Genomic DNA, 23,796 nt, shown 5'->3' with positions numbered 1-23,796 from the left:
TAGTTAATGTATTAACTAACATGAACTAACCATGAGCAATACATTTGTTTACTTATCTTCGTTAAGATTAGTTCATGAAAATACAGTTGCTCATTGTTTGTTCATGTTAGTCCACAATGCATGTAAGTTGTATGTAAACTAATGTAGTTAACTAATGTTAACTAATGAACCTTATGTAAAGTGTTACCGAAAAAAGTAATCTCTGATTACATAACTCGCCTTACTTGTAATGCTTTACCCCCAACAGTGCAGATCAATTGTTAAAAAAAACTAAATTGGTTTACTCAAATTACACTATTGTTCAAAAATTTGGGGTCTAGGAAAGATCTTTTAATGTTTTTGAAAACAATTCTCTAATGCTCAACAAGGCTGCATGTATTTGATCAAAAATACAGTAAAAATAGTAATATTGTGACAATTAAAAAAATATTTCTAGTTCAGTGTATTTTAAAATGTAATTCATTCCTGTGAATTTTCAGCATCATTAGTCTTAAGCATTAGATGATCCTTCAGAAATCATTCAAATATGCTGATTTGGAGGCCAAGAAACATTTCTTATTTTTATTAATGTTAAAAATAGCTGTGAAATGTTTGTAGAAACAGTGATGCATTTTTTTAGGATTCTTTGATGAATAGAATTATTTGATCTTAAATCAAGTTCGCTTTCCTACACCATTCATACCCAAATGTATTATTATTTAAAAAAAAAAAAAAAAAAAAAAAAACCTTTAAAAAAATCATTAATCTGGAAACACAGAGGGGAAAGGAGAGGTAAAGGAGAGGTTCTGAAGAGAAAGGAGATGGTGAGTAAAACAGTGCACAAAATCTAAGGACACAAAGAGAGAGTGACAACTAGAGAAAAGACACAAACTGAGAGAAAAAGAGGGAGGCGAGGCAAACCAGGCAGAGGCAGACGAAGTTTGACAGCTAAGGTGAGTGTAAAAGACACACATGAAAAAGGGACAAAACTGAAAAACATGACATAAAAATGGCATCAAGTCTATTATAATTTACTGTACCACTACTCTACAAGCTCACATATGGCAATGTAATTTATTAAAAACAATTTTTAAACCTAATTTTACCTGTTCTTATACCATTACCCATCAGTAATAGCCAAGATGAAAATCCACACTGTAATTAACCTCCACAGTTCAAATACAGACACCAGGAAGAGTGAAGACGCAGGTGCAATCTTTGTAGCTCTACCAAAGACAGGGAATGATTATCCAGGGTTAACTGCTGGCATCCTGATGGGCACATAAAACAAAAAGATATACAACTGGGAAAAGGGAACCAGAAACAATGTCAAAGTAAAAAAAAGTCAGGAGTTAACAGCAGCTCCCTGCTTTATAGATCTGGAGAAATGACTTTGACTTGGTGTCAAAACAAGCTCCTTTGTATTTTGGAAGACTTAGGTCTTTATATTAAAACATATACGTCTAAAGAACACTGGGAATGTCTAAAAAAATGTCACAAGTGGATGCTGGAGGGCTTTTTAAAAAATCTGTCATTATAACTGCTTTAAAAGATTTCATTTCATTCTCTCAGCCAGCAGAGTGAAGCTCCTGTCTTGCAGATGAACCTCATATAAATGATTTGACCTTTTGCTTTTTGCTAATCCTGTCTGGACTGTTATAAAGGAGACACCTATTAATCTTCATTTACACTCTCTCAGTCCAGGCCAATCTTGTTTATCTTTCATTTACCTAGTTAGCAGGAAAACATGAGCATTCAAAAACAAGTGGGCTGGGTTGGCGTGGTGCGACGGGACTCATGCTAATTACAGCAGCTGGCACAGGCACTTCTATTGACTTCCACCCATACACCACACTTTCTTTCAAGGTTAGGTGCACATGTGGAGAATATGAAGAACTGTGATATAATTAGATTGTATAAATTAATCACACAGGACGTAACTGGTAGTAAAAGGATAAAATACCCTTGTGAAGAATACATTTACTGTTTACTTTAAAAAACAAAACAAAAAAACAGTAGGCTACGTATTACATAAATAATATACTTTAATTAAAAGAATATACTTAAAGGGTTAGTTCATCCAAAAATGAAAATAATGTCATTTATTACTCACCCTCCTCATGTCGTTCCACACCCCTAAGACCTTCGTTCATCTTCGGAACACAAATTAAGATATTTTTGTTGAAATCCGATGGCTTAGTGAGGCCTTCATAGCCAGCAATGACATTTCCTCTTTCAAGATCCATTAATGTACTAAAAACATATTTAAATCTGTTCATGTGAGTACAGTGGTTCAATATTAAAGGATTAGTCTGCTTTTAAATAAACTTTTCCTGATAATTTACTCACCACCATGTCATCCAAGATGTTCATGTCTTTCTTTCTTCAGTCAAAAAGAAATTAAGGTTTTTGATGAAAACATTCCAGGATTATTCTCCTTATAGTGGACTTCAATGGCCTCCAGACGGTTGAAGGTCAAAATTACAGTTTCAGTGCAGCTTCAACGGGCTTTAAACATTACCAGATGAGGAATAAGGGTCTTATCTAGCGAAACAATTGGTTATTTTTGAAATAAATGTAAATGTATATGCTTTATACCAACAAATGTTCGCCGTCTAAGTACTTCCGCCAAAACTGCATTTCCGTATTCTCCAAAAAGTTTACGCTGTATGTCCTAGGCCTTCCCTATTCTACTTACGGAACGAACGCAGCACCAGTTACATTTTTTCCGTAAGTAGAATAGGGAAGTTTTATGTATTGTTTAAAGCCGTTTGAAGCTGCACTGAAACTGTAATTTTGACCTTCAACCGTTTGCAGGCCATTGAAATCCACTATAAGGAGAATAATCCTGGAATGTTTTCATCAAAAACCTTAATTTCTTTTTGACTGAAGAAAGAAAGACATGAACATCTTGGATGACATGGGGGTGAGTAAATTATCAGGAAAAGTTTCTTTGAAAGTGGACTAATCCTTTAATATTAAATTAAAAATAGTGTGCCAAAAAACAAAATAACGACTTATATAGTGATGGCCGATTTCAAAACACTGCTTCAGGAAGCTTCAGAGCATTATGAATCAGCGGTTCGGAGTCAAAGAGCCAAAGTCATGCGATTTCAGCAGTTTGGCGGTTTGACACAGTATTTTTAAATCGGCCATCACTATATACAGGTGCTGGTCATATAATTAGAATATCGTGAAAAAGTTCATTTTTTTATTGTAAATTATTTTTAAAAATGAAACTTTCATATATTCTAGATTCCCTACATGTAAAGTAAAACATTTCAAAAGTTTTTTTTTTTTTTTTTTTTTAATTTTGATGATTAGAGCGTACAGCTCATGAAAGTCTCAAAATATTAGAATATTTACATTTGAGTTTCATTTAATGACCATCCCTACAGTATAAATTTCGGGTATCTCTTGTTCTTTGAAACCACACTAATGGGGAAGACTGCTGACTTGGCAATGGTCCAGGAGACAATCATTGACACCCTCCACAAAGAGAGTAAGTCACAGATGGTCATTACTGAATGTGGTGGCTGTTTACAGAGTGATGTATCAAAGCATATTAAATGCAAAGTTGACTAGAAGGAAGAAATTGGGTAGGCAAAGGTGCACAAGCAACAGGGATGACCACAAGCTTGAGAATACTGTCAAGTAAAGCCGATTGAGACACTTGGGAGAGCTTCACAATGAGTCAAATGAAGCCGGAGTCAGCGCATCAAGAGTCACCACACTCGGACATCTTCAGGAAAAGGACTACCAAGCCACTTCTGAAACACAAACAACGTCAGAAGCATCTTACCTGGGCTAAGGAGAAAAAGAACTGGACAGTGAACAGTGGTTGAAAGTCCTCTTTTCAGATAAAAGTAAATTTTGCATTTCATGTTGAAATCATGGTCCCAGAATCTGAAGGAAGACTGGAGAGGCACATAATCCAAGCTGCTTGAAGTCTAGTGAGAAGTTTCTGAAGTTAGTAATGATTTGGGGGGCTGTGACATCTGCTGGTGTTGGTCCATTGTGCTTTATCAAGTGCAAAGTCAATGCAGCCATCTTCCAGGAGATTTTGGAGCACTTTATGCTTCCATCTGCTGACAAGCTTTATGGAGATGCTGATTTCCTTTTCCAGCAGGACTTTAGCACCTGCCCACAGTGCAAAAACCACTTCCAAGTGGTTTGCTGACCATGATATTACTGTGCTTTATTGGCCAGCCAACATGCCTGAAAATCCATTTTTTGATTGATCTTAGGAAATATTCTAATATTTTAAGATACTGGATTTTGGACTTTCATGAGCTGTATGCTCTAATCATCAAAATTAAAAAAAAAAAAAAAAAAAAAACTTTTGAAATGTTTTACTTTACATGTAGGGAATCTAGAATATATGAAAGTTTCATTTTTTAAAAATAATTTACAATAAAAAAATCAATTTTTTTTACGATATTCTAATTATATGACCAGCACCTGTAAGTCGTTATTTTGGTTTTGGTTTGCACAAAAAATATTCTTGTCGCTTTATAAGATTAATATTGAACCACTGTACTCACATGAACTGATTTAAATATGTTTTTAGTACATTAATGGATCTTGAGAGAGGAAATGTCATTGCTGTCTATGCAAGCCTCACTGAGTCATCGGATTTCAACATAAATATCTTAATTTGTGTTCCGAAGATGAACGAAGGTCTTACGGGTGTGGAACGAAATTGTGGGTGAGTAATTAATGACAGAATTTTCATTTTTGGGTGAACTAACCCTTTAGGTGTCACATTTAATTGCATGTTACATAGGCCCAGTTGGCAATACACTGACATTTGGCAATATGCTGACAAGCATGGTAAACTCAAATATACTTTATTGTCATTTCTACTGAAACTTGTATGTCATTAATTTAAAGCTGCAGTCCACGATTTTTCCTCTTTGTCGCCATCTCTTGTTTGAAACCTGCAATTGCAGTCATATGCGGAACAGTTATCTGTACGTTCGTTGTGCCTCGGCACAGCTCGTCAGCGCGGATGAATCTAATGTTTGCTGTCAGTCACCGCACCGGTGTGGATACTGTACTTCAGAATCACAGATTCTACATCTTGAAAGTATGACCAATATAAGAATTTTCACTGGAAAATATCATCTGAACAAGTAAGTAACATGTCTGCCACTTTTGTTCTGACCAACTGAGGAAAAAAGCATTAGGCCTACAATAAATTGCGCTGCCAATGATGATTAAATCTAACGATCGCTTAGCTCGGATCATGCCAAACCGTGCAAATTATCATTACTGTTATACTTTGTTCTCAAATCGTTTAATGTTAACAACATCAGCATTACTATGACTATGTGTATATTAGTGTTACCTCTAGATTTCAATTTCTGTAGCCACTCAACAGTCCAAAGTCTTTTGCTTTTTGACTACAGGTGAATCTCCAGTTGTCACTGATGATTGTCATTTGGATCTTTCTGGATTAAAATCCGCCATCAAAATAATGTTTAATTATTTCAGCTGCTGTGAGAAGAGGCTATAAATGATCCGCTACCAGCAGCGTCCTCATGTGATAAAACCGACTAGCCTGGACGGGACTCCTTTCTGTTTACGGACATGACGTAATGACGCACAGATGAACTGCTGCATGCTCAAATTTCCCCCGGAAATCCACCATGTCGCTCTTATTATAAAACATTATTACAAGCTTACCGTTGTGAATCAAGACAAGATAATTAGATAGTTTTGAACACTGGCTGGTTATGTACTTGCTCAAATTGATTTTGGATCATTTTTAACCAAAAAAAGTTACGGACTGCAGCTTTAAATAAACTTGTAATTACACATTTGTTACGTGTTGTTGGTATAGAGATGAGGCAGATACGGATTTCCACAATGACACACACTTCTTTAATAAACACGGGCAGGAAACACCAAACATACACTTATTCACAACATAGAACGGACAAGGAGTGCAGGGAGTGAGTGCATTATAAAGGGAGTGCAGATAATAGAGTCCAGGTGCAGGTGATCCGTGATGATGAGGAGCTGACGAGGGAAGTGAGTGCAGGTGACGAAACAGGAGGATCATGGGAAATGGAGTCCAGGGGAACAAGGGATCTGTAACAGTACCTGGGGTGGGCGCCCTGGAGACCTCAAGCCGGAGCAGGGGGAGGAGTAGACTGGAGTGGAGGTCTCCAGGGCAGGTCCAAGAACCATGGCGGGTCAATAGTCGAAGGCAGCCATGGCGGGTCAGGAGCCGAAGGCGGCCATGGCGGGTCAGGAGCCGAAGGCGGCCATGGCGGGTCAGGAGCCGAAGGCGGCCATGGCGGGTCAGGAGCCGAAGGCGGCCATGGCGGGTCAGGAGCCGAAGGCGGCTAGGGCGGGTCAGGAGCCGAAGGCGGCCATGGCGGGTCAGGAGCCGAAGGCGGCCATGGCGGGTCCGGAGCCTTTAACGAGGCCTTGATGCCATCAAGCCCAGGAGGCGCTGAAGGACCGGCGGGAGATGGCGGAACCAGCGGCTCCGCCGACCGAAGCGCAGCCGGGGCTCCAGAAGGCCGCAGTTGAAGACAGACGACAGACAACAAAGTGAACACCGGAGGGAGTGAGGAGGCCAACTGGAACCGAGGGACAGAGGGACGGAACGGAGACGGAGGAGTGCAGTCCAGAGGGGAGGGCAGGCTGACGAGGGACCAAGGTGTGAGCGGAGGCAGGATGGAGACTGGTGAGACTGGTGGACTGATGGGCAACGGTGGAAGAGAGGGAGGTTGGAGCCAGGGTGAAGGTAATCGACCAGAGGGCCGAGGTGGAGATCTGGGTGAGGTGGCTTGAGGCGGAGGTGCAGTGCATACATAAATGGGAGGAGGCGGGAGAGGGAGGCAGGGAGGGAAAACAGTCTTTGGGCTGGATATTTCAATAACACAGTTCATAATAGGAGCGGCTGGCTCGGCGGCGGCTGGAGCGGCTGGCTCGGCGGCGGCTGGAGCGGCTGGCTCGGCGGCTGAGACTGGAGATACTGGCTCGGCGGCGGAGACTGGAGATGCAGGCTCGGCGGCGGAGACTGGAGATGCAGGCTCGGCGGCGGAGACTGGAGATGCAGGCTCGGCGGCGGAGACTGGAGATGCAGGCTCGGCGGCGGAGACTGGAGATGCAGGCTCGGCGGCGGAGACTGGAGATGCAGGCTCGGCGGCGGAGACTGGAGATGCAGGCTCGGCGGCGGAGACTGGAGATGCAGGCTCGGCGGCGGAGACTGGAGATGCAGGCTCGGCGGCGGAGACTGGAGATGCAGGCTCGGCGGCGGAGACTGGAGATGCAGGCTCGGCGGCGGAGACTGGAGATGCAGGCTCGGCGGCGGAGACTGGAGATGCAGGCTCGGCGGCGGAGACTGGAGATGCAGGCTCGGCGGCGGAGACTGGAGAAACATGCTCGGCGGAGACTGGAGAACTTGGCTCGGCGGAGACTGGAGAACTTGGCTCGGCGGAGACTGGAGCAATTTGCTCGGCGGAGACTGGAGAAATTGGCTCGGTGGTCGAAGCAGAGGGCCAGTCCATCCCCTCAAATACAATTAGAATACCCGTAGGAACGGGTGCGGGCTCGGCGGAGACTGGAGAGGGCTCAGCGGAGGCTGGAGCTGTTTGTTCGGCGGCGGAGACTGGAGCTGATTTGGGCCTTCTCTTCTTCCTCCGCCTTCTGGACCCAGCAGTGGAGTGTGGGTCCAGCATGGAACAGGCAGGAAGTTCGCTGGAGGGGTATGCGGAGGAAGATGGTGGCTGACTGACTAGCCCGGCCAACCGTGTTTCTGGATGGACTACAGACAAACACCCATCCTGAACCCAATCTACAAAGAATTTGGAGTCATTTAACCACAAAATGGAATTGATAGTTTCGCTTAAGGAGAAGCGATAATCAGGTTCATCAAAACGGATAGTGTCGTCGTCTAGTCCATCCAGAAACAGGGAGATTAAACATGCTTCAGGCCAGTCAGACAAAAAAGCGAGCTCAACGAACTCCTCCACATACCTCTCCAGCGAACGACCAAACTGCAAGAGCCCGATGAGGCGATCGCCGGTTGACAGATGGGAGAGAGGCGTTGGAGGAGCAGGAGCCAGGGAGCTGGGGGAAGTCTCCATTCTCTTGTGGAAATCCAACGTTTTTGGTCCGTTCTTCTGTTACGTGTTGTTGGTATAGAGATGAGGCAGATACGGATTTCCACAATGACACACACTTCTTTAATAAACACAGGCAGGAAACACCAAACATACACTTATTCACAACATAGAACGGACAAGGAGTGCAGGGAGTGAGTGCATTATAAAGGGAGTGCAGATAATAGAGTCCAGGTGCAGGTGATCCGTGATGATGAGGAGCTGACGAGGGAAGTGAGTGCAGGTGACGAAACAGGAGGATCATGGGAAATGGAGTCCAGGGGAACAAGGGATCTGTAACAACATTATGTACACAATTTAGTATATTTAAAATATATTAACCTTTAAAATAACAATAATATCATCAAGTAGGCCTACTTTACATGTACTGTAGTAAATTAGTCAACACAAAATAAGTGTACATCTTTAAAGCATGACAAAACATTATTAAAACTTTAATTTGACATTACAATATCTTTATGCACTGTTATTTCATTAATATATATATATATATATATATATATATATATATATATATATATATATATATATATATATATATATATATATATATATATATGTTTTGCTGTATAATGCAGTGCGTTGAGTACAGGACTTGTTATATACATTATATGGTACAGGACCAACAACAGCATGTGGAGGTGTGTGGGGGAGAAGTTAATTTGATTCATGAGTAGCTTTAATGGGAAAACACACGGAAGCGTGAGCGCATTACTAACAGAGAGTGTTCTCCAAGTTCTGCACAGCTGTCAACTGTACTCGGTGATACTGTACATTCATGTCCAGTAAACACGCTATTTTCAGGCTGAAAATATTGAGTGATATAATTCACTTAAGAAGAAACTTTCATTGTTTACTCACCCTCACGTAATTTCAAACTCGTATGATTTCTTCTGTGGAAGTTAATTCGTTTTCCATTAGGCTACTGCAGAATTTCAAGCTTAACACATTTTATGCTTAAAACATAAAATATTTTACGGAATTATATTTTAAATCTTCTGGTTCATCGTTACAAGATAGATGTGGGTGATAAACAGAACCAGAAGCCTTTATGGATTCCTTTTAGCTGCATTCTCACTAAATAAGACAAACGACGACAACCGGAAGTCATTAGTTTCAATCCATCTTTTTCAGGTAAGAGCACGGCCATTTGTAAATTTAATGTTTATGTCTTCCAGTGTCGGTTCCAATTATTTTTGCAGTACAAAACAGCTCGTTATGCTGTTTGTTATTGCAAACTGGTATATATATATATTTTTTTACTATATTATTTATTTGTATTGTCTTAATTATAAACGCTTTGATATTCTTCTGGTTATTTTAGCGGCTAATAAATCGGAAGTCTCGCACATTCACAGAAAACAATTTACTTCCACGTTGAAAAGAGTGGATAGAGAATTGTGCAGGGGTTCCGTGATTCTACCTGGATGCAGAGTTTCCTGATGCGATTTGAGCTTGTGCAACAAAATGGTATGCGATAGTCATTTTTATTATAGGCCTATGAGTACATAAATGCAGTGGTGCAGTGAGAGAGCCTATCAGTTAGATTAATGAACAAATCAGACCGGTTTATAAACTGATTCAGTGAAAAGATCCGTTTTCATCCGAAAATAATAATTAATTCACAAATCGGTACTGTTAATGAAGTCTGATTAACATGCTATGAACTTTCACTGAATAATGACTCAAGTTTTGGTCTGTGTTTTACACAAAGCTGTTGTATGGCTTCAGATGACTTGAATGAACTGCTTTTAGGACAGGCCTACTTTATGTTGCTTAAAGGGTTAGTTCACCAAAAAATGAAATATAATGTCATTTATTACTCACCCTCATGTCGTTCTACACCTGTAAGTCCTTTGTTCATCATCGGAACACAAATTAAGATATTTTTGATGAAATCCGATGGCCGATTTCAAAACACTGCTTCATGAAGCTTCAGAACTTTACGAATCGAATCAGTGGTTCGGAGCTCCAAAGTCATGTGATTTCAGCAGTTTGGCGGTTTGATACGCAATCTGAATCACTGATTCGACACAAAAGATTCAGAATGCTCCGAAGCAGTGTTTTGAAATCGGCCATCACTAGATATTAAACATAATATTAAGGTAGAACCACATGAGAACTCACATGAACTGATTTAAATATATTTTTAGTACCTTTATGGATCTTGAGAGAGGATTGCTGGCAATGCAGGCCTCACTGAGCCATCGGATTTCATCAAAAAGATCTTAATTTGTGTTCTGAAGATAAACGAAGGTCTTACGGGTGTAGAACGACATGAGGGTGAGTAATAAATGACATTATTTTCATTTTTGGGTGAACTAAAACCTTAAGCCTCTTTTTGAAGCTTGAAAGCCTCAGTCCATGTGACTGCATTGAAGAGTGCAAACATACAATTAATTTATATTTTTTCTTTTTGTGTTCCATGTTAGAAAGATAAATCATGTATGTGGACATGAGTGTGAGTAAATAATGACAAATGTTATTTGGGAATGAGCAAATACTTTAAAAGGAAGATGGAGAAAACAACAGGAAAGAGAAAAACGATATCAATTATCATAATTGTTCTATCTAGCAACCGGTCCCCTGTGTTTATGTTTAGCATGCAGCTTGATAACATGCATAAATATTTATTAATTTGCACACAAGTTCCTGCCCCAGTCTGCGAAATTATTTCAAGAATGCTTGCAAAGATCATGACAGACATGTTGGTAAAATCACTACCTTTAATATTTAATTGAGTTTTTTAATATGCACAATGTTAATTAAATTTACCTCTTTTGTTGTTGTTTTGTTTGTCTGGTATAAAAAAAAGCTAGTGTATTAAAGCCATTTAATATTGCTCCCCAGTGCTGATTCTTTTGAATAATCATGGTTGGCAATAATGATATGTTTTGCAATGCAAAACACTCTCATATTCCTTGCTGTTAGACTGGCTGTGAAAATAGGGGAGGGGTTTCAAGCTTCAGCGCTCTGTCTTTGTTTAATTCTCAGACAATCGCTGCCATTTGCTCAGCTTGTATAACGACGTGAACGAGAACTCCAGTATTACATACAACTTGTTCTTGGCTGTTCAGTGTTTTATTATTTTGCCATTGCTGTTGTGTTGCAAAGTCAGGTGAGAAGCAGAGAGCAGAAGTGCATCACAAAATACAGGCAGAAATGAGAGTGTGACAAAATACAGACCAACAGATCAGACAGACAAAAAGATTCTGTGTGAAGAATTCTTCACCAAGGCAGTCGAGGGCACCTCTGCATTTGCATATTGCTTTTTACATTTAGTAGATCTCATTAACCTGTGCTGGAACTGGCAGAAATTCATACGCCTTCTGACACATGAAGCAGCCGCTTTTCATCGTATTCTCATTCTCTTTGTTTTCAGGTCTTACACATCGACACTTCCACAGTGGTTGCAATAGTGAGAGACGGTGGAATGTATCTTGTGAGACTTCAAACTCTGCTGGAAGAGAAGCCATAATTACACTGATTTTGCCTTCATTTGTGGTGAGCACATAGAGTACTTAACAGGCAAAGAGTGTAGTAAAAGTATGCTAATATTTTATGCATAAATAATGTGATGTTCAGTCTGTTCCTTTAGAAAAACTGTGGCATAAAAATAGGATGAATACAGGCAAAGTGAGACAGCAGAGTGTGACACTAAAGAATTGTCCATTTTGATTTCATGGTGACTTTAAATCTATATTTTTTTATGTATTTATCCAAAGGACACATACAGTAACCACATAAAACACAAAATAACAGATTGACCTCTAGAAAAATTTAAACCCTTGAAGACTTTTTCTCACCAACTTCTCCTCCTGTCATAACATTTTAGCATAAAACTCAAGCCCCAAGGATGTTGTTGAGCAGAAAAACAGAGTGAGAGAAGAAAAGAATTGTAAAAAGAAGTAAAAAATATAAGTGGATCGAGCAACAACAGTGCATGTCAGCTCAAATTGACTGCGGCGAGTGACTTCTGGGGTTAGGGATTCTCTTCATCATTCATTAAGCATTTCATTAGGCGGTGTGGAAAGCACAAGTCTTGCCACTGCACACACGTTTCCAAGTTCTTCACAGGCTCCAGATTTGCCCCTCCAGCCTCTCTACACACATTGGCATATGTGAAAGAAGGTTTCACATGTTCCCATGCCAGACAGACTGTATGCATCCTTTTAATTTTGATGCTGTTGGGTTTGACCAACTGGAGGGATGACTAACTAAGATCTGGTCCCATCTGGTGGCCTCCTAGTCATATAGGCCCAGTTTGGACTTGGACTAAATTTCATCTATATTTCAATATTTCTCCTATTAAATGGTTATCCAGCCAAATTGCATGTAAAATACATTAAAAGATTAGTTCACTTTCAGATGAAAATTACCCCAAGCTTACTCGCCCTCAAGCCATCCTAAGTGTATGTGACTTTCTTATTTCTGATGAACACAATCGGAGAAATATTAATAAATATCCTGATGCATCCCAGCTTTATAATGATAGTGAACAGGGCCAACGAGTATGAAGTTGAATAAAGTGCCTCCATCCATCATAAATATACTCCACGGCTGGTTAATAAAGGCCTTTTGAAGCGAAGCGATAGCTTCCCGCCAGACCGCCTTTCATATTCAACTTACAAAGAAAATGTTATGCCTCTCGCAGTTCAAAATGCTTACACTACACCCTAGATAGATATAAAACCATTCCAGTGCTAGAAGTAACAAAAGAGGATTTAATTCGGTATCGCACACCACGTTGTGCACAGAAGCACATACATACAAGGCTCGCGCGCACACAGAGGGAGAGGTGCGTTTCAGATAGCTCGCAAACTCCAAAATGATTTCTCTTTCGCGTCCTCAATGCACTTGGATGGACACATACACGCATTGTGTCAGTCAAAATACCCCTCTCGGCATGTGTTCTCGTAAACATATTCATTATGTCTTAATTGAATGAGGTGAGAATTCAGATGTGTATCTATCGGATGTGTGCGTGCATGGAGTCTTACTCTTAAAGTGACAGCAACCCATAAATACCTGCTGTTGTCTGTCATGTAAATCAAACAACAAAACACAACTTTAACAAAGATTAATCTATATTAAATTTATCCAGTGAACAGTGTCATTTTACATTTAATTATTACATTTCTGTACACTAAAAGTAATACTTTATTTGTAACTTTGTTGTATTTATCTATGCTTGTAATTGGAGTACAGTATTTGTTCTTTTTACAGTCTGTTCACTTGCCTTTATTAAAGGTGCCCTAGAACTTTTTTGGAAAAGATGTAATATAAGTCTAAGGTGTCCCCTGAATGTGTCTGTGAAGTTTCAGCTCAAAATACCCCATAGATTTTTTTAAATTCATTTTTTTATCTGCCTATTTTGGGGCATCATTATAAATGAGCCAATTCAGGGCTACTGGCCCTTTAATTCTCGTGCTCCACGCCCACGGAGCTCGCGCTTGCCTTGAACAGTGCATAAACAAAGTTTACACAGCTAATATAACCCTCAAATGGATCTTTAAAAAGTGCTCGTCATGCATGCGGCATGCATGCGTCAGATTATGTGAGTATTGTATACTGTTATATTGTTTACATTTGATTCTGAATGAATTTGAGGCTGTGCTCCGTGGCTAACGGCTAATGCTACACTGTTGGAGAGATTTATGAAGTTGTGTTTATGCATTATACAGACTGCCAGTGTTTAATAATGAAAATAGCGACGGCTCTTGTCTCCATGAATACAGTAAGAAACGATGGAACTTTAACCACATTTAACAGTACATTAGCAACATGCTAACGAAACATTTAGAAAGACAATTTACAAATATCACTAAAAATATCATGATATCATGGATCATGTCAGTTATTATTGCTCCATCTGCCATTTTTCGCTATTGTTCTTGCTTGCTTACCTAGTCTGTTGATTCACCTGTGCACATCCAGACGTTACTGGCTGCCCTTGTCTAATGCCTTTCATAATGTTGGGAACATGGGCTGGCATATGCAAATACTGGGGCGTACACCCCGACTGTTACGTAACAGTCGGTGTTATGTTGAGATTCGCCTGTTCTTCGGAGGTCTTTTAAACAAATGAGATTTATATAAGAAGGAGGAAACAATGGAGTTTGAGACTCACTGTATGTCATTTCCATGTACTGAACTCTTGTTATTTGACTATGCCAAGATAAATTAAATTTTTCATTCGAGGGCACCTTTAATGTATTAGTTAGGCTAGTAGTTTCTGCTGTGGTATCGGAGTAGTTAAAGTGGGCTAAGTAATAAATGCAAAGTTACCCCCCACCCCCCAATTTTTTTTTCATGCTGATCCAAAAAATGATCCGATCCGTGACTTACTAACCGCGATATGATCCGAACCGTGAGTTTTGTGATCTGCTGAACCACTAATATTTATTAATATATCTTATTATAAGTATAAATTCATACTCGTTGGCCCTGTTCAGTGCCATTATAAAGCTCGGATGTATCAGAATGAAGAAAGTCATATAAACCTAGGATGGCTTGGGGGTGAGTAAAGCTTGAGGTAATTTTCATTTGAAAGTGAACTAATCCTTTAAGGATGTTCTCATACTGATCTTATGTGACAATAATTTGTGTTGAAGGAGAAACATGTGACACAGATCAGGTGATTTCACTGCCTCTTTGAAGGTGTTTGACATTCAGCGCACCATTTGGTTTGAAAGTCAAACTCAGTACTTAAACTCAAATAAAGAGAAAAGTCTGTTTACCTCATAATGAAAGTTGCTAGAGTGCAACAGATTTTGCATTAAACACACTGTCAAACCATAATGTTCCCATTTATTTAATTTATGATTTGTCTTTTATTTAACATTAAATATCTGGCATTTCTATATCAACTTTTTATGTTTATTTTTAATATTTCAACTAGATTTTTTATTGGTAATTAAATTCAAAGTAGTCAAATAAGTGATACGTGCGCTAAGTATTACTCTGGAATACTTATATGCTAAAGGTTTAATTTTAGCAGCACCTTGATTTTGCTTTTTTAAAAAGGGCAACAAATAAACATCAGTTTTCAATTTTAGTGAGCTGAAATGTTCTCAGTGCATGTTGGCAAACAAGATGCAGGTGTTTCTGTGAAGATGATTCAATTTCAGTATGATGTTGCACGTAATTTAATTTATGAGATGACAATTGAACTGACAGTTTGGAAAGATGATCTAAAACTCCCAAGGAGCTAGTGCAAACACCAATTCAAAAGTATGTGCAACAAAGTGATGTGCATATTATACAATTATGAAATATTAATGTCATCTTTTAAGGGAATAAGGCATCATCTTGTCACTGTTTTCTAACACATTGATTTTAATCATGACATAAAAGCTACAATTAATTTGCTCTTAACTGTCAATGGAGCAGAAAACGGTAACATCTTAATATTGTTGACCAGTTTAGAGGCCTCTAAGGATGGTTTGACTATATAGGTGCAACATTATACAGAATGTGAGCCAGGGAATATTAACATTAATAATAGCATTTAAAGTGTGTGTGTTTCAGCATCACTATTTAAACATGAATGGTATACTACAGAAACAACTTCATTAATGTCATTAACGTAAAGACTAACAATATGCAAAAGACAATACATGTTTTTTTTTTCTGAGTGTGATTACTTGTACATAGCAGAGGGGGGCACCCAAGGTAACAATATTTAATGCCCAGCAGGTCCTTGTTGATACAAAAAGTGCCCACATGAGGGCGTCACAGAGGTCAATCTCACTGTCCACTAGAGCAGCAAAAACCACATACAGTAGTAATGTGTTTTAAAAACCCTAAACTGAGAACAGGGTTACACTGTAGGAGAATAATAAAAGTTTGCTTCAATATATTGATTAAATATTGAAGAGCCATATGCTGTATTTAAATGAAAATAACTTTATTCACCACTGCCTTGAAAAAAAAAAACATTGCAAAAATATTAAAGACACTGGATTGGTATAACATTGAATACAGGATTTGTATGCTATTGCAGATTGCTGCACATTATACTGTTGATATTCTAGGTTGAGTAAATGTTAAGTGTCCTACATTTGATTGCAGTGGATTTTCAAAAGCATTGCTCGAGGGAGGACAAAAACACTCAATTGTGGAGAGGGACTAAATGTTATTTAATTCTATAATTAATATGTGCTTTTGCTGTGTGGAAATTACCATTAACCATGACACCAACATTAAATGACCAATAAATTATTCCATATGAATTCATTATAATTCTATAAATATAATCTAGCATTTTGAGCTTGAACTTAAATAGCTGGAACAATATTTACTGTAACAATGAAGAATGAGACTGTATACTGTATACTTTCAAAATATTCAGTGTGACATGACTAAGTGGGGGTTAAAGGGTTAGTTCACCCAAAAATGAAAATAATGTCATTAATTACTCACCCTCATGTCGTTCGACACCCGAAAGACCTTCGTTCATCTTCTGAACACAAATTAAGATATTTTTGATTAAATCCGATGGCTCAGCGAGGCCTGCATAGACAGCAATGGTACTTCCTCTCTCAAGATACATAAAGGTACTATAACATATTTAAATCAGTTCATGTGGTTCTATCTTAATATTATAAAGCGATGAGAATATTTTTGTGCTCCAAAAAAACAAAATAACAACTTTTTAACAATATCTAGTGATGGCCGATTTCAAAACACTGCTTCTTGAAGCTTTGGAGCTTTACGAATCAAATCAGTGGATCGGAGTGCCAAAGTCACGTGATTTCAGCAGTTTGCCGGTTTGATACGCGATCCGAATCACTGATTTGAGTCAAAAGATTCATAACGCTCCGAAGCAGTGTTTTGAAATCGGCCATCACTAGATATTGTTAAAAAGTCTTTTTTTTTTTTTTTTTTTGGTGCACAAAAAATATTCTCATCTCTTTATAATATTAAGATAGAACCACTGAACGCACATGAACTGATTTAAATATGTTCTTAGTACCTTTATGGATTTTGAGAGAGGAAGTACCATTGCTATATATGGAGGCCTCGCTGAGCCATCGGATTTAATTACGGGTGTGGAACGACATGAGGGTGAGTAATAAATTACATTATTTTCATTTTTGGGTGAACTAACCCTTTAAATATACATGAATGATTCTTCATCTAAGGACACTTTTTACTCTTCCCTTGTTAGCTAACAGTAAATAAAGATTGAATCTTTAAAAAAATATATTGTCACAATGCAAAAGCAGTATTTGGACAGATTCTTTATTAATTTGAGGTGATGAGATTAAATGATGTGAAATTATGAATTGCACAAGGGAATTATCCTGATTTAAGCACTTTTTATGTATTAACTATAGAGGGAATATAAAAAAGTTTGACTAAGGAACAATTCCAAAATAAATGAACTTTTTAACACTAAAAATAACTGAAAAAAATCATTCATATAAGTGGGTTACAAACCTTTGTGTTGTGTTAATAAAGGTAACAGCCCAGAGTAACAGGAGCAGATAGGAGGAGTTTGCGTTGCATCATTAACCGCGTGACGTTGTCAATAACTCACACGAGGAAAGTTAAATATTGAGAAGTGGGTAAGGTGAGCTGAAACTTGGAAACTATGAAATCAATCACTGCTTCATTCCGACAGTAGCTACACATCCACTGGCAAGCCAGGTGAGAGGCGCCTTCCAGCAAACAGCCAGATTCACTAGCACAGCTGAATGGCTTACAATTTCAAAACTCTTGCCTGCAGTTTCCACTAAGGCTTTTCTTTGCTTGCGTAATTGGAAAATAGCAAGTTTGCCTATGATGAGCAGCGTCGGTTCATGAGAACGGCTTATAAATGTCCACTAAAGCGGATAGAGACTCGCAGCAGGTAGATGTGACCCACCTAGATTCCCTCAAAGCTGAATGGACTGAGGACATTGACGTGGAGAGCGTTGACGGACGGGAGGGGATGAGGACGGATGAAGCTCCAGCGCCGCGCAGGCTCAGCCGCAGCCCGAAGTGCGCTCGCTGCAGGAATCACGGCGTCGTGTCGCGCCTCAAGGGCCACAAGCGTTTATGTCGCTGGCGTGACTGTCAGTGCGCGAACTGTCTGCTGGTCGTAGAGAGACAGAGAGTGATGGCAGCACAAGTCGCCCTCCGGAGACAGCAGGCCACAGAGGTTGGTTCACTGAGCAGGGTGGTTTAAAGCTTTCGGTGTGCTCCAGTGGAACTAAAAATGTTGTTATTTGCAAACAAAGTGACAGTGTTTTTTTGAAGCTTTTCAGCAGCTGTGTACTCTCCCGTAGCAGACTTGGGGAACACTTTATTTTACAGACTTTATTTTACAGTGTCCGTAGTTACAAGTTACTACACTAAATTATGCATAATTACAAGTAACTAAACCTAACCCTAACTGTAACTCTATAGTAAGTACAAGTAGTTAATTAATAGTACCGAGTACGTATTTGAGTAATTACAATGTAATTATGGCGCTGTAAAATAAAGTGTACCCAGACTTGAACTGCGAACTTTTTAGCAAAATATATGTAGCCTACTACGAATTATATAGGCCTACACACAATTTTTATATGTATTACAATTGTGTATATATTGAGTTATATATAAAATTATATATTATTATGAAATCAATTCATTAGAAACATGTTTACATCTATGAATTAAGGCAGAATCATGTTTCTGCAAAAGAAAAAAAAAAACTTGTGGTGTGGCAGTACCATGGTACAATACTGGTATGAGATGGTTATAACATGATACTTTTATATATAAAATGATACTGAATGCTACAGTACCATGGTATTTACAAAACACTCCAAAACACTTCAAAGAATACCATGGTACTACGAGGTACCTCATATTCTGATCTTTTTGAACTTTGACATATTTCTACAAGTGGAAATATGCTTTACAGAGATTTTCAAAAAAAACTATTGTTAATGCTTTTTCATTATCACAAATTTCCTGAGAGCAAGCAACACAAATGAATTGCATCTGAGTAGTTATTGATATGCAGTTATTTAAAAGTTGTGTAAGACTCCCAATAGATATTGCTAAGAAAAAAAGACACTCTTTTTTGAAAAACAAGACATCCACTGGAGTCTTTTCTACTTTTCTAAGTATCTTTCATCTATCCTATAAATTAATGCTGAGTATACGTTTCCTTTGACAGGGCAAAAAAGGTAAAAAAACCACCTCTGTTCTCAGACGCACAGCTTACCAGCGCTACACGAGGGCACCTAGTCTCCTGGCAAAGAGTATTCTAGAGGGTAAGCCTTAATTAACACACATCTCATTAACACAATTGCACTCTGAAAGGCGACATCGGGAGAAACTGGATTAGTTCACCCGTTATGCTACAGAACCCTCTGTTGGGAATAAATCTGTTTATGTTTACGTAAGGTAATTAAAATTATGCAAATGGAGAGAGGAATTACAAAAAAATTGCTCATATAACTGCTATGGAGTTTGATTTTCCCTGATGTGTTTCTTGCTGTCAACATTAAGGTCAAACTGATTTTATTGTTATCATAAATTTGAATACTCTTAATGTGTTTTTGTTCAGTTAGAATATTTAAAGCAGTTATACTTTTTTCCATATGGAGTCTATGAGATGTATTTTTAATTCCTCTGAAATTAGGTGAAAATGATTTGTACACTTAATTTCATAGTAATTACAAAATGCATTCAAAGGTACTTTACGGCAGTGGTGCTCAAATATGGGTCATGTCAGAACTACAACAAAAAAGTTCCGCAGATCTGGAGCTAAATGTAGATTTTCCCTTGCTGAGCATAAGAGACTTCTTTAAAAATCTAGATTAAAGTAGGCTCTACTTGAATACTTGAATTTAAAGTAACTCAATTTATAAGCTTTTTTTATACGTAGAACAGTTTCTTGTGCTAGACTCCTCTAAAATGTATACATTGAAATTTGACTTGATCTTGACCCTTTGTGACATACTCTAGGCTACAAGCCCCCTATGTTGGAGGACTGGCCAAAGAGACTCCACCAACCCCCAGTTAGTGTTCGGATGAGGAAGAGGAGAGCGTTTGCTGATAAAGAGCTGGAGACTGTGATGCTGGAAAGAGAGCTGAGGCAAAGAGAGATGGAAGAGTTGCCTGCGCTCCTCCTCCAGGCTGTGGTGCCCTCCGCTCCCTCTCCGTATTTTTTCCCGCTGTCAGACCCAATCATGCCCACGTACATGGCTGTGTCCAAAAGCGGCCCACCTTTGACTGACTGTGATCTCCTTCACCGTCAACACGTGCTTAAATCCAAGACTCTAGACTGCAGCACAGACACACTGACAGACAGCATCTCTCTAAGAGCGTGTGAGAACTGGGACATTTTCAGTTCGATTCAGCCTTACAGCACAAGCCCAGGTGTCAACTTGGTTAAAAACACACCGGACAGCGGGTTTTCTGATATGTCTGTCAAACCAAAAAGTGTAGTTGTTGACATCATGTCAAAGCAAGACATTCCTCCCTCAGTGAATATGGCAGACATGATGGTACAAGCTAAATCACCACACAAGTGCTGCAGGTCATTGGGACACATGGACTGTGTGGAGGGTGCAAATAAAGACCCCATCAAAAAAGCTGTAACACGACCATTACCCTTCTCTGTAGAGGCACTGCTCATGAGATGATAAGAATCATTTTTTCCAAAGCTAACACTTTACAATAAGGTATATTTTGTTAACATTAGGCATCATGAATAGCATTTTTACAGCATTTTTTAATCTTGTTTATTACAATTTCTCCAGTACATTAATACATTTTTAACATTTCAAGTTATATATTAAATTAACATTACCTACTGAAATTATGAACGAACATTATGAATTTAATAAATGAACAATTGTATATTTATAAAGTAACATTAATCTAGATTATTGAAATGCTGTTAAAAAGCTGTTTATACTTAATTCATGATACTTAATACATTAACTATAAATTAACATTCATTCTTGCACAGAAGTGCCTGTTTTTTGTCATTATGTTTTTGACTCAGTTATATGGTGTTGATAGGTTTTTTTTTTTTTTTTTTTTTGCATTTAGTGTCACTTATTATACAAAACTGAAATTCAAGTTACTGGGATGAATCAAAATTCTTGTACTACTAAACTTATCTGTTTGTGCCAGATCAATATTATATACCCTGATACTAATAATAAATTATATCATCTGATAGTATTTTAACCCCTTAACTGTCAGTCCCATTTTTGGGGAACAGATCCCAATTTAAATTGTTTTAAATCTTGAATACTCTTGAATACTCAAGTTTAGTCTCCTTATAAAGCGGACATTTTGCAGATTATTTTAGAAGTGAAAAATATGAAAGTGAAATTTAAAAAAATAGTTGACGTTTTCGTTTTGGAAAATATAATTTCTTATAATTTATATAAAATATATATTTTACAAAACTGGTTTACTCTAAAACTGCAAGAAAATCAAAGCCAAAATCTAAAATCTAATCAAGTTGTGTTTCAAATTTTAGGTTGATATCTTAAAAATTGAGCTTTCAGTAAGATTTTGTTTGGCCGCAGTACCAAACTTTTCCACTATATACCATCCAGGCTCCATTGGTAACCACATAAGGATTCTTCCATTTCTCCATATAGCCTATGGTTTGAGTCACTTGAACCATATATTTCCATAATGTTTATCAACTTTATGAAACTGACATTCATTTCAGAACTAGTATGGATGGCAGTATTTGGTTTGAATTCAACCTCTAACAAACACATAAAAGACATGCCAAAAAGAATGTTTTTTTTTTAATTTTCATTGCTATTTCAAAATAAATGTCTGAACATGCTATATGAGTCTGAAAATATTGTTGTTGCGAATTAATAAATTACTGTTCCTCTGTCATTTGTCTTAAAAAATCAGAGAACTGCAAATATGAAAACTACAATTTTTAAATGATATATTATGAAAATATTATTTTAGGTTTAGACTAAGATATTACTGTTTTAAGTATATAATTGCAAATGTTTCACTAGCGGGACGGTGACAGTTAAGAGGCTATACATTTTTATTATTTTATTGCCCCCTTAAATAGCCTATGTAATTATTTTGGAAAGTAGGTAACTAGTGGTTTAACTACTTTAAATGGAGTAGCTTGTAGCTTGAAGCTTCCCCAACACTGCACTGAAAAGCTGAATAATACTGAAAAATACTTTGGAGCATATTTGATTTATTTATAGCCAAAAAAGTTTTATATTCCTGTTTAGTTCAATAATGTGAAATTGTTAAATTACAAAGTATACTGTAGAATATATACATGCATATTACTAACCTTTATACATTATACTCTCTCTTTTTTTGGTAAATTTTGTGCCGTTAGAAAAACATTGTGATTTTCTTTCTTGTGAATGTAAATAGTCATGACAAACCTTATTTCTTTTTAAATTATTCATATTTTTAAATTCCAAACATGAAAGTCTGATGTAAACTCAAGAGGTGGCTGAGGATCAAATGAAAGAGTGGTAAAAAAGAAAAAGAAAAAAAGATTAGTTTCTCTCTCTCTTTTCCTTTAATGTGAATTAATGATGTAGTTCATATGGTGGTTGGATTGAAGTGATGCCTGGTACATCTGTGTATTTAAGCAATACAGGCTCCCACAAAGGTGCTTTGAACTGTTTCTGCGGTGTTCATAAAATATTTTAAAGAAAACTAACGATGAAAAGGACTCTCAGACAGAACCAAGTCAAAGAGTAAAACTAAACGTGTGAAGAGAAAGACACATGTGCCTGAGGGTTCAGAGGCAAGGAACAATTCTAATATGAGCTCAGGAGAACAAATTATTCAGTATTTTTTCTTCCTTTACTTTCTACATCTTAATCAGGATGTTCATACAAGTCTTCTTTTTCTCAGTTCTGTTTAGGCAAGTAAATGCGTTGGCTTAGCAACATTATGCAATATTTTTGGGAGTGTATCACTATCCCCTAGACTGTGTTAGTTTAACCTACAAACAATGTATATCCTCTCTTTTCTTTCCTTTCTTTGTTTTCCATTTCAGTTTTTGAGATATGGAGGCCTGATATTTTTGACAACTCTGGACCGTGTGGCGTCAACGTGTGATGGCATCATGCCCTCCTCTGTGTCTGTCTCTATATCTCAGCACATCTTCCAGTGAAGATAGGGGCTTTACATTAGGAGCCTTCCTGAGGAACTGTAGGCTGAGGGGGAAAACTCAGCGCTTTTGCGATCCACTTTAAAAAAAAAAATAAAAATAAAAAAAACCTGGTGTGTGCAGAAAAGCATTAACATTTTCAAATGATAATCATGATCTATATCACAAGCTTCAGTCACTAGAAGTCATAATACTTTTTGTGAGGAGCAATGGAGAGTAGCCTACCTCAAAACAATGCTATATTAATCTTTTTTGTCACAAAATATAATTACTTGAATACTTGAATGGATTCTGTAATATTTTTTGTTTTTTGTCTCTTATGCTTACCAAGGCTGCATTTCCTTGATTAAAAATACAGTAAATACAGTAATATTGTAAAATATTATTACAATTTAAATAACTGTTTTCCATTTAAATATATTTTAAAATGTAATAATTTATTCCTGTGATGGCAAAGCTGAATTTTCAGCAGCCTTCAGTGTCACATGATACTTCAGAAATCATTCTAAAATGCTGATTTGGTTCTCAAGAAAAATATTATCAGTGTTGAAAACA

At 37.8% G+C, this 23,796-nt stretch overlaps 1 protein-coding gene across 1 annotated transcript; it reads left to right on the top strand.

Annotated features, from left to right (window-relative positions):
* Positions 1-17,478: 17,478 nt before the first annotated feature.
* Positions 17,479-23,570, top strand: dmrt2b (doublesex and mab-3 related transcription factor 2b). Its single transcript, XM_048200020.1, has 3 exons — positions 17,479-18,267; positions 19,276-19,372; positions 20,070-23,570. The coding sequence occupies exons 1-3, from the start codon at positions 17,944-17,946 to the stop codon at positions 20,747-20,749; spliced, it is 1,101 nt and encodes a 366-aa protein (XP_048055977.1). The 5' UTR covers positions 17,479-17,943; the 3' UTR covers positions 20,750-23,570.
* The last annotated feature ends 226 nt before the right edge of the window (positions 23,571-23,796 follow it).

The sequence above is a fragment of the Megalobrama amblycephala genome, linkage group LG8, assembly GCF_018812025.1.
Source record: "Megalobrama amblycephala isolate DHTTF-2021 linkage group LG8, ASM1881202v1, whole genome shotgun sequence".
Classification (NCBI taxonomy): Eukaryota; Metazoa; Chordata; class Actinopteri; order Cypriniformes; family Xenocyprididae; genus Megalobrama; species Megalobrama amblycephala.
The sequence above is the reverse complement of the archived record's forward strand: the minus strand, read 5'-3'. Positions and strand labels throughout refer to the sequence as shown.